Genomic DNA, 12,016 nt, shown 5'->3' with positions numbered 1-12,016 from the left:
TTATAAAATGTATTTATAAGATACTGTGTTTATTTTGTATAGACGTTTTGGTCCTCTTTATCAATGGTGTCAATAATTGTGGAGATGACTTTCCGGGCCTATAGTCATTACTTACTTATAGATTATAATATCTGTGCATTCAATTGGTACACAATTGGTACATTTGTTCTGGCAAATAACCCCCTACACAAGTCTGACTGGAGATGCATACAAGAAAACCTAATACCATTAATGAAAGGTAGAGGTATTGGTTAACTAAGTTAACCCTGAATAATGTGTTTCTTCCAGGGGCAGTTGGGCCACGGGTGATGGATGGCCTAACAGAAGCTGGGTCAATTAGCCAGGGTGGGTTTCCCTCCGTGTCGGTTGCAAGCACCACGTTGAGAGATCCCACCAGTGTCAACCGGCCTGGTTGTAATTAATCACCAGAAGACTTCCAAGGCCTTCTCACCTCCTCAGACTTCAGCTCTCCAAAAAGAACCAATATGTTCAGTTAGGCCAGATTAGATCCTCGAAGCTTCTACTCCACTTTTGTCAATATTACAACAAGTTAAATATTAGTTTTTGTTTTTATGAATGGAGAGTTTGTCTTGTAGGTTGGTAAGTGTACACTGAGACACCAACTTAGGGGTATCATAATATCATAATATAAACTATGTAAAATACAGTATAATTAAATATGTGTATTGGTTACCTGCCTTTTACTACAAGGACATCTTTGAACAATTGCCCTAAAAAAGAAAATGCAATCTCCATACTTTAAACCCACTGTGGCCCATTATAACTGTATCTTTCCATGTGTTTTTAGGTCAGAGACATGGTTTCTGAGATAGCTAGACACACATCTGTGTCCTCTCCTCCACACAGTGGCAAAACATCATGAGCATCAGATCGAGGTACCATACGATGAAGGTAATGTGTGTACAGTAGAAGAACATCCAGTTCTAACCATGATGATTGAGTGCATCTGGCATAATCTGAGCATCATTCACCCACACTAATAGTTGTGAGTCTGCATGTCATTCAACACAAACATGCACGCATGCATACACTCAGATGTGGACAGAGGGGCAGATCACACTTCTCCAGTGTGAACAAAAGCATAAGACAGACAGATGAGGTGTGTGTGTGTCTGCGTGGGAGGGGTTGTGTGTGTGTGTGTGTGTGTGTGTGTGTGTGCGTTTTGTTGGGGGTGTCTCATGGGGCAACTCTCTGTCTATCCCATCTGCCACCCCACTCTACTGACACCCAAGGGAATGAAGACGAAGGCTGGAGTGGGGCGGGGGGCGTCATTTTGGAAAAAGAAAAGGAGGTCCAGTGGTCTAATGGACAACAATACAAGAATTGGTGATTGGCCAAAGGCTGCAGAGTGGATGGGTGGGGTCGAGCCAATCTCCACCTCCCTTTGCACAAACAGCCCACCTCTCAAGTCTCATCATCTGTGTCTAGGATTTAAATAAAGAGGGACACCCACAAACACACTGTACAAACTGCATACTCTCTGGGCTAATGTCAGCCTAATGTCTGGCCATGCTGTGACCAGAGGGCTAATTGGGTATATAAACACAAACACATCCCTGGAGAGAAGGGGGATTGGTGGACCTTTGCTTACATGCTTCATACTTATGATACATTCTGTGTTATATTTTACCTTGCTGAATGATAAGGCAATTCATATTAAATCTTCGTCCATTTCTTATTATTGCTTTTACGTTCTAGGATTTTGACATAAAAACGGCGTGCATAATATAATAATATAACAAGCGAAATTGAGCAAGAATTTAGGAAGTGTTTGACAGCAGGGGATGTAACGTTCTTCCTTAATCTAATGTATCAGAAGACAGCGAAATGGCGCCTGTGATGCAGGAGCCAAAACAACAAGAACTGAACAGTCATGTGAAAGAGGAGCATATGGCTCCGGCACCACTGGGCAGGAGGAGCCTCTGTGGGATGAATGCAGAGGTGCTGACAACAAAGCTGACTTTAACTTGTCAGATTTGCAGCATGTTTACATTGAGAGGAAGATCGAGATAAAGAGGGATCAAGACTGATGGACGGGTAGCAGCTTTAACTTATTTTACAAGCATCACGTGATGGTAGTGACAAAGAAATCCAACAAACACTAAAGAGAGTCCAGCTGGATAGGAGCTCCGCCTTTGTACATAAATACTTATATTACTCTGTCCTTGAGGATACAGTAGTTCTCTAATATTGCCTACTATGGTGTACTGTGCGTTTAAACTAAAATACCCTAATGTACCCTAATTTACACTCAGACTAATATGTACTAATGTACCCTGTGTTTAATATACCCTAATGTACCCTGTGACTAAAATACCCTAATGTAGTATATGCTTAAACTCAAATAATGCACTGTAATGTACACTCAGAATAATATGTCCTATTGTATAGTACACTCAGATTATTAAACCCTAATGTGTGCACTTACATCAATATACCCTAAATTATAAAACTCAGATCAATGTACCCTACTGTAGTGTACACTCAGATATATGCACCCTAGTGTAGTGTACACTCAGATCAATGTACCCTACTGTAGTGTACACTCAGATCAATGTACCCTACTGTAGTGTACACTCAGATATATGCACCCTAGTGTAGTGTACACTCAGATCAATGTACCCTACTGTAGTGTACACTCAGATCAATGTACCCTACTGTAGTGTACACTCAGATCAATGTACCCTACTGTAGTGTACACTCAGATCTATACACTTAGATCAATGTACTCTACTGTAGTGTACACTCAGATCTATGTACTCTACTGTAGTGTACACTCAGATCTATACACTTAGATCAATGTACTCTACTGTAGTGTACACTCATCTATACATTCAAATTAATGTACACTCAGACAAGCAGCACTCAACCACATATAAACATACATACACACAGTGCTGCCCCACCCCATTGCGGCTTTAAGCTCTGTGTTAATGAAACAGTTGCTGTTTCCTGTCATAACATTAATTACCCGATCAAAAAAGAGCTAGTAATTAACTGCCCTCCTTTATTTGCGCTAATTACATTAACAGAAAGAAGCCATTACAGGAGAGAGGGAGTGGGGGGAGAAAAAAGGGGATGAAAGGGGATTGAAACAAAAGCGAACGAAATAATGGCAGGGAAGAGGGTGAGAGGGAAATGGGAGAGAAAGAGGACACTGCGAGAGAGAAGCTCATGTGGTTCTCAGTGCGTCCCCCAGAGGCCCGGTCCTTGGAGAAATACACAGGTTTGCTGCTGGAGAGTAGTGGGAGTAGTGGTGGGGGATGTTTATCTTTACAGGCAGAAGCTACACAGTCTGCAACACTCACTCCACAATTAAGATGCTTCGCCTCATCAGCTATGTATACAAAGCAGTGTGTCAATCCACAGTGTGTCAAAACAAACGATGGTCCCGGCGTTGTCAAGGAAATATACCGCCATAATGCTGTATAACAAAATCTCACCTACCTAAAGACATTTTAATTGGTCATCCTTATGAATATCATCCTATGTCTGTATGTTTATGTCTACATGGCACATACAGACAGGCGCACGCCTTGTTTTTACATTTCATTGCGTTTCAGTTCTGAATTATTACCAACAGTAAGATATTACTGTCATTTTTTTGTTTATTTGGGAGGACAAAATATTATTACACCTTAAGATATACAAATCACATTTTCAGACAGTCATGTTCTGTACCATTGAAAAGATTTCTATGTAATTTTTACTAACCGCTTTCAAATTAGTAAAACCAAACAGTCAAAACAACTTTTAATAGATGTCAGCTAATTCTTTTTTTTATTCTGTGTTTTTGAATCCTGAGTATGATATTTGTATTGTTTTACAACAGCAAGAAAAATCCTCAATATGATTTCAATTTGTGCTTGCTTCTGTAGTTACTTCACTGCATAATTAACAGAGACTGTGAGATAAAACATCAAATGAATGAACAATTAAAATCTTAATTAAAAACAATTAAAATCTTTAACATACAATTTCAAATTTGCAACATGGAATGAAATAATAGGAGGGAATCAGTGTTGAAATAACATGCATAAAAATGAAATGAATAATATATAGGCTAACTAGTTTATAGAGAACAGCAAGGTAATTTGCTTTCTTTGTTAAAGTACAAAACAGTTTCTTAGTTATGTAACAAACCAGGAAAAAGTATTGACCAAGGACTTGATTTGAAATAAACTTTTCATGGGGTACTTCTTTATTCTCTGTTACGTATTAACCATCAGTCATGTCTGATGGAACTTCAAACATGAAAATAAAATCAAGAGTAATGGCAACATAGAGATAACAATCATATTTATAACAATAAAGGAATTAAAAAGTGTTTATATTATTCCCTAAACTAACTATAATAATAAGTTAAATTGCTTGGTTTTCTCTTCTTAAATAAAATCAATATATGAATTGCTTTTTTATTACCAACCCTGAAGGACAAAGAGCTTGCCCTTATAAAATTGTAGAGATCAGTAAACAAACAAAGGGTCTGTCATTCTGGAATGTAATTCACCTTCAAAAAGTATACTAGAAAACCTCTAAGTCTTATCAAGGACAATGTAGACACCGGCACATGGCTTTGACAGTGTCCTTGTGGAGATAAATAGTGCCCTGCTTCAATAGAGTTTCAGCACAATGTATTAGAGTTGTACCTTGTCCATTCAGTTCAGTGCTCTAACAACAAATCACCGACAGGCTTATCCTTCTAGCACACCTCGGTTGGCCAAGAGTTTCATACGTTTCGGGGTTGTTGGAAGACTGCAGCATTGGGGTGGTATTGGAGTAGCTTTTGAAGCTCATGAAAGCTTCTTGTCGTTGACTTCTGCTGTCCTTTAAAATGTAGAGACATCCATAGTGCCCCCCCCCACCCCCCCACCCCACCCCACCCCCCCAGAGTTCTACTGTGTTTTGGAGTAGTCTCATGTCTTTGCTGCTACTTCAGACGAAGACGTCTTCTTTCCGCGCCTGGGACCGGCTGGCCTCTGGACTCACTCTATCCCCCTTCCCTTTGATCCAGATGGGTCAGACATGGACTCAACGAGTGGCAGGGCGTCAGTGAGGATAGCTGTGGCTGGTCACGAAATCAGTGTGTGTTCCGCCACCATCCCTGCCCGTCAGCGCCTGCAGAGGGGGTAGCAGAGTTGAAGCAGTGGTCTGGTTTGGTTTTGTAGGTGATGGATGGGGAGTTGGGGGAGTGCTGCTACATAGGGGGAACGACCAGGCCACTCATCGCTATAGGGAAAGAGAATAGTAATAATCTATTATGTTTTAGATAACATCTTAGTTTTGACAGAGGCAATAACTATTAGAACCCAAAGAACAGCCTAACATTATCTTGTCATGCCCTTTTGCGCTACGTCCGGACATGGATTTACGAATAGTTTTCTTACAGAAAAGAGGGTTATTTGAAAGGAGAAATCGTTTTTCTAAGATTGTAGGTTGGTTCTACCTCTGAAACTGTTGCCTCCTGATGCCGGACAGGCTGGAGAGGGGGAACCCTGGGGCCTAAGGACGGGGGCAAAGGCGCTCTTCTGTTTGGCTGAGGATGGAAAGGAGGAGAATGGCAGGAGGGACGAGGAGGAGCTGGAACCCGGGATGGTGGGACTAGATGGCATTACTGCAAAAGAGTAACAGTTGTTCATGTTAGGAAACAAGGTGTGACCCGGTCAACATTGGCCCCCCAGTGCTGACCCCGTTGTTACAGGGCCACACAGAAAACAGAGAGACTGTAAGAGGACAAACACTTACTGCCATAGGGAGAGCCAGCAGGGGAGGCACTGCTGAATCCTGGAGACCCTGGTACCCCCAGGCTAGTCATGGGCACTGCCCCGTAGCCCCCACTCATCCCTCCGCCGCCCCCATAGCCCGACTGTTGAGGTGTGGAGGCAGAGGGGTATCCCCGCGGGGACAAACTGCTGGAGTTACGGATGTAACCTGGAGAGAGAGGGAGAAAGACCCAGGCAGATGCACAGTTAGAACACAGTGTTAAAACAAGAAAGATGAACAAAATATCACTGTGAATCCCACAGTACTCTAAGTCCATGCTTACCCTGGCTGCTTTGTCCTGGTTCCCCGATGCTGACCCCCAGCTGGGAGGGGTATGAACCCAGGCCCATGACACTGCCGTGGGCTGGGGAGCTGGGCAGGGCCTGCAGCTGGCTGTGGGGACGGGGAACGCTGTACAGGGCCTCAGCAATGTCTGCTGCTCGCTTCAGCAACATGTCCTAAAGAGACAGGCGACCCTTACCGTTACTAACCAAGACCTCAGAGGTTTACAGCGGCTGGTGTTAAGAGTGACTGTGACAGAGCACGGAGGAATGACAAGCGCTGAATACCTGGTTGCTGTGAGGGTTTCCGTACAAGGCCTCTACCAGATCGGCGGCTCTCTTCAGTAGCATCTCCTGCAGACAGATTGACAGACATTAGCCTCAGGTGTTACGTCGTGTCTACTGAAATATCTGTAGGTGGGATGAGACGTCCCACTTCACTGTGTGTGCTGTCCTGGGGTGCACTTTGGTGTATGTTGATGTAGTGTCATGTAGGGTGTGGTCGTGTGGTGTAGTTTAGTTTAGGGTGTTGCAGTGCAGTGTAGTAATGTTGTTAACGTAGTTAGTAGGTTTTGTGGTTTTGTGTGGCGCAGTGCAGTGGTGGTGTTGTTTTGCGTGTTGTAGTAGTGTTGTTTAGTGTAGTCTAGTATGCTGTAGGGTAGTTTGGCGTGTTGTAGTGTGGTGTAGTTTTGCGTGTTATAGTGTGGTGTTTTTGGGTAGTGTAGTGTGGTTTGAAGGTGTGCGGTTTGCTATGATGTTACTCACTTTGGCCAGTTTGTCCGGGTCACCGGGGTGTCTGGGAATAACCTTTTGAAGCCTCTGGAAACCGTAGTCTATAGTGGGCTCATTTAACGCTAAAAAAAACCACATACACAAATACATCAAGCCAAGGTCATAGGGCTGCTGGAGGTAGCTGTGGCTGTCAGGTAAATGGGAGGCAATGGTTTACCTGTGTAGATGAAGCGCCCAGGCGCCCCCTTGCAGAACTGTTTCGATTTGTAGGACAGCGTGACCTCAACGACCCCTGGGATGTGGCGAGGGGGTGTCTGGACACGGATGGCATGGGGTGTGATCAACTGAGAGAGCGAGACAGAGTGAAGGGAAAACCTGAGATTATCCTTCTGTAACTGACAATAAGGGTTTGCTCGCGTAATGGAAACATAGCAAGCAGACAATAAAGTACTGCGCTAATGAGAGACGCTGTATGTTACAGCTAGCTTGTCTCTTATGTTTCAGTATCAGCAAAACCATACAGTTACCTCGCTCCATACCAGCATGCTCCCGAACACCACCTGCAGCCCATCAAAGAAGTTCTCGCCGATCACGATGACCATGGCCCCACCTGTGGTCCAGCCCTCACTGGGGCTAATGGCTTTAATACAGGGAGTCGCTGGAGAGGAGACATTACAATCATTTTAATTCACTCATTCCATATCCTTGCAAAGTATTTTCTTTGAGTTTTAGAGTTTCAGCCCTAGCCCTCCTGGTAAGCCATTACTACAGTGAAGCAGATGACATGAAGAAGCTAGAGTTTGTAGCAGTTGTAGCATAGGTATAAACCATACAATCAAATGTATTTATAAAGCCTTTTTACATCAGCAGTTGTCACTAAGTGCTTTTGGAAAACTCCCAGTCTGTAACCCCATGGAGCAAGTAACAACATTATTGAAACAGTGGCTAGGAAAAACTCCCTAAGGGGGGCTGAAATTTAGGAAAAAACCTTGAGAGGAACCAGGCTCGGAGGGGTGACCAGTTGCAGGGTTCGGGTAAAATCCATTTCAATTCAGTCAATTCGGGCAGCATGGTAAAATAATTCCAGTTCTAATTCTCTTCAATGCTTTTTAAATTAGGATGTTTTTTGGATCTTGTTCAGTTCCCTTTGAATAGACAAACATTTAAATGGAAATGATGCTCATCCCTGTAGACACTGGTGGTTCTTACCGTACTCCATGCCGTTCTCCAGGGACTCTCCTGGCTCCAACCTGCGAGCCCTCCGGCCGTGTTTGGAGTTGTTGTGGACAAACATGTTGTCTGACACAGCTAGCACATGGCCGTCTACACTCACAGTGCTGGACAGGACTACCTGAAAGACAAGAGGGAACAGAACAACCATGAGTTTATCTAGATAACTAAAGCCATGATAGTTCACTTACATTTGCTAAGGATAGGAATTATTTATTAATAGATACTGTGACAACCCAAAACTCTATTTATTTATACATCACTCTCTCTTTCTCCCCTTCCCTTGTGGTCCCTCCAGAGTTGTGGTCCGGACCAGCAGCCCACAGTGGTTTAGTTCTAATCCCTCCATGACACCAGACACACGGACTGATTCCCCTCTTTTGATGGCCGTTAAAGTAGAGCATGATACATTGTGGCCCTAATTTGATTTACTGTGTCCCTTCCTCTCTGTGAGATACATCTGTTCACCGTGGATGACTGAATATGTGTGTTTTCTCGCATGCTTGCCTTGGATCTACGTGTCCAAATGTCCGTAGGTGGACAGGCTGGAGGGGTGGTGATGGTAGTGTAGCTAAGAAACTTTGTTTACTGGTACTGGAAAACAGAGTAAGTTCTAACTAGTTTTAAATGTTTTTATTATTAAAGCTTTAAAATTGGTGGTTTATAAAGGCAAAGACAAAACCTCATTGACTGAGGAGTAGAGACTCTGAAGCACAGACACAGAGAGGGAGAGGACCCAGATGTTCTTCTACAGTAGGTTGTTGCCTATGGAGAGGTGAGGAATCTGAAGGAAAATACCGGTAAATTATCGATAAAGCAGGAGCAGCAACAGGCTGCTGTCCAGCTCTGATGACCTCTGAACCTGGAGGCCTTGGAGCAGACGCCCCCTCATAACTCCTCAGCATGTGTCACAGAGCAGGAGTTACAACAAACACGGTGGAAAACAGGGAGAGAGAGGAGGCACTGGGGGAGAGAGAGGAGGGAGAACGAGAAAGAGAGAGAATGCCAGACAGGGGCTCCAGTGCCGAAAGACAGCCGAGGAAGTGAAGCGGGATTGTCCCCTGTGACCACTTCCTGGGTCACGGAGCATGACCTCCCCCATCTGGAGCCAATCACTCAATTCTTGACAACTTCCTGAAACACCTCAGCCTATTTCCTGCCCGCCTCCCCCCTCCCTCATCTCTCCCACCCCTCTGCCATTCTACCCGAATCTCCTTTCTCTTTCCATCTCTCCCTCTTAGTTTCAATCTCGATTTTTAACTTTCACCTTTCCTCTCCATTTCTTCAATTGGAAAATGTCTAAGCATAAGATATGGAGAAATGTGGTCTCAACCATACCTGGACAGAACCCAGACATCAAAATACCATCTTTGTAAAAGTAGAGTGGAAAGAAAAACAGCATGTTTTTTATATTTGTGATATTTTCCACATCACGAATGCACACACGCACACACACACACACACACACAGCTCACTCTATCACCGACTCCTCATACCTGAAATCTCCTCATGTCCCTTGGGTTCCCTGCTGTCTTCAGACAATTTTGGTTACACTTCAGGAAAAACTTCAAGAAGAACCTTCAGAGGTAAAAGAAAAATAGGACATCAATAAGTCAATAGATAGGAAACCATAACATGAAAGGACAATGCATACATTATTTGTTGGACTCTAAACATCAAATCAGTCCAGAGAATCTTGTTGTAGACATGCATTATAAATCTAAGCCTGTGAGCATATATGGCGCACGTGTGTGTGTGTGTGTGTGGTCAAGGCTGCAGCATGATATCTGCCCTGAAATTAATCACGGCTGTTTAGTTTAGCATTAGAGTCAATGTTATTCTGCTTTAAATCAAATGATGAGAATTTGAAATGCAGTCCAGTTAAAAGTGCTGCTGTGTTTCTGTGTGAACAGGAGACAGTGATGTATGCTGGGGACTCTAGAGACCATGGTATCCCGCAATGCCGTATCTGAACCCCCACTTGGGAACTGTGGGGGGAAGAGAAAGCCAACCAGAGAAAGTGAAATGAAGAGGATGGAGACAGAGTTTGTATGTTGGTGATTCTACAGAGGTGGTGTAAATTGCTGTCCCAGCACCTCCTCCCCACCATATTTCTGTGGAGAGTGGATAGCCCAAAACCTGACTCAAAAAACTGTTGAAAAATAATGCAACGCATGATTTATTAATCAACATAATTGTTTCATCTTGAGTTGTTCTTGAATCAAATGCAAAGGTAGTGGCAGATTTTTTTTTGTTGTTTATTTTTAAACACCTTTCTCCAAAAAATGAATCTGGTATCACTACCATAATGTACCCAATCAAAATGTATGTGCCTTAAGCCACACCTCAAGAAATATTGAAAAGCATTTTGGAGCAAGTTAGTAAATCTCCATGTCCAAACCCTCCATGAGACCCCAGGGCTAATCCGTGGGCAGGATTTGAACCCTGGTAAGGGATACATTTCTCATGTTTTTGATTAGCTGATAACCTATTTTAAAATGTGTCTGTGGCATAAGGTTAATCAACATGCTCACTAGTGTGCAAAGATTACCTTTTTTTTTATAACATTTTCTCTGTTTCAAAAGTGACTTAATTGATGGTGGGTAAGATCTTAGGTTATGTTCAGTCCAAACAATGTGTGAGTGGTATATACTGTATGTCTACACAAAAAATCAGTCGTGCTGAACGTTTGTCAAAAATAGAATACAAATGTCTCTTTCCAACCACCAATGGATACCACTTCTGTAGAACCACACATGTATGTGTGCAAATTAAATGTGTTTTATAATGTTTGTGTGTTTATTTTCCCTTCGATATGTCTCATTAACTGTGAGTGTGTTTGTGTGTGTGTGTGTGTGCGAGAGAGGGAGAGAGATGGGGTGCTGATTGGCTCCACTAGAGCAGAGAAGAGCAGAGATATGGAGTGAGTGATGGAGAGACTGAGATGAAAATAAGGAGAGGAGAGAGGGAGAGACTCCAAATCCCAGGTGTACAAAGTTCGACAACACAGCCTGCTGCCATGGCAACGCAGCTCTGCCGCAATCCCAAAGTCCCCATGCTGAGAGGAAAAGACAGGGTGGGAAAGAGAAAGCAACCACAAGGAAGACATTCCATCATAGAGTGAGAGAATGAGAGAAAGAGAGAGAAAGGGTTAGGCAGGGGAGATGGGGAGTTTGTGGGGGGAGTGGAGAAATCCTCAGAGGAGGAAAAGCATGAAATAGGACTTGGTGTAGAGATCAGGACAGTTGGTACATACTGTATCTGGCAATGGATCACAAGCTTTGTCAGTTTTGACTGAGATCCACAATGTAGCCACAATTCCACTGACACACCTAACAACACTGATGAGAAGACAGAGAGCTGGGGAGCCGGCCATCCAATCCCACCCACGCAGCAAATATCATGTTAATGGAGAAAGTTTGTTTGGAGAGAGACTTCCTATTGGCCCCGCATCCCAGGACCCTCCCACTGAACGGTCATTTATCCTTCCCTCTCTCAACCTTTCTTCTTCTCTCTTCTTCCATCACTCCCTCCCCTCCTCCCTTGTCAACAGGCCCTGGCTCAGACTGAGCACTTGGTTCCAAAACAGTGTCCAATATTTCTTGATTTGAGCTATTTCAGTGGAGAACAATCAATATTGTTGTTGGCGGAGGGTGATTATGATTTATCATTGAGAGCTCAGACCTCCACCCTCACAGCCCTGCTCCGGTCGGGCCCTGGGTGGATGTGTAGAAAAGGACCCTCCAGCCGCATCTCCTTTCTATCCCGATCCCCGTCTCCCTCTCCCTCCCTCACCCCATCCTTCCCTCCCTCCTTCCCTCCCTCACTCCCCCTCTCCCTCCCTCCCTCCCCTTGCGCACTCCAAACCTCCATTCCATACATGTCTCTCCTCTCTCTACAGTCTCTATCATGTTGTCATGATTTATGTTACAATGTTTGAATACAGTTTGCTACACAGCTCCAGATGAGGGATATATTGGATTATTTTT

The 12,016-nt window shown here is 43.7% G+C and overlaps 1 protein-coding gene and 1 long non-coding RNA gene across 9 annotated transcripts in view; one reads left to right on the top strand and one right to left on the bottom strand.

Annotated features, from left to right (window-relative positions):
- The first annotated feature begins 288 nt into the window (after positions 1-288).
- Positions 289-10,471, top strand: LOC109616467. Its single transcript, XR_002197608.2, has 3 exons — positions 289-345; positions 809-912; positions 9,941-10,471. It is a non-coding gene; the product is annotated as an uncharacterized LOC109616467 (long non-coding RNA).
- ebf2 (EBF transcription factor 2) overlaps positions 4,914-12,016 on the bottom strand; it is a 30,113-nt gene continuing 23,010 nt past the window's right edge. For 5 of the 8 annotated variants that reach the window (XM_020052247.3, XM_020052245.3, XM_020052248.3 and 2 more), the window contains 10 exons: positions 9,524-9,605; positions 8,007-8,148; positions 7,325-7,455; positions 7,015-7,141; positions 6,831-6,919; positions 6,354-6,419; positions 6,068-6,242; positions 5,767-5,952; positions 5,468-5,635; positions 4,914-5,139 (listed from right to left, as the gene is read on the bottom strand). In XM_020052247.3, coding sequence (XP_019907806.1) covers positions 5,102-5,139; positions 5,468-5,635; positions 5,767-5,952; positions 6,068-6,242; positions 6,354-6,419; positions 6,831-6,919; positions 7,015-7,141; positions 7,325-7,455; positions 8,007-8,148; positions 9,524-9,605 — 1,204 coding nt within the window. In that variant the 3' untranslated portion in view covers positions 4,914-5,101. Of the gene's footprint in view, positions 5,277-5,467; positions 5,636-5,766; positions 5,953-6,067; positions 6,243-6,353; positions 6,420-6,830; positions 6,920-7,014; positions 7,142-7,324; positions 7,456-8,006; positions 8,149-9,523; positions 9,606-12,016 lie in introns of all 8 variants that reach the window. The other 3 variants (XM_010898876.4, XM_013136760.4, XM_020052249.3) reach the window with 2 other exon arrangements.

The sequence above is a fragment of the Esox lucius genome, chromosome 13 (genome assembly GCF_011004845.1).
Source record: "Esox lucius isolate fEsoLuc1 chromosome 13, fEsoLuc1.pri, whole genome shotgun sequence".
Classification (NCBI taxonomy): Eukaryota; Metazoa; Chordata; class Actinopteri; order Esociformes; family Esocidae; genus Esox; species Esox lucius.
Note: the sequence above shows the minus strand (reverse complement) of the source record. Positions and strands in the feature narration are given on the sequence as shown.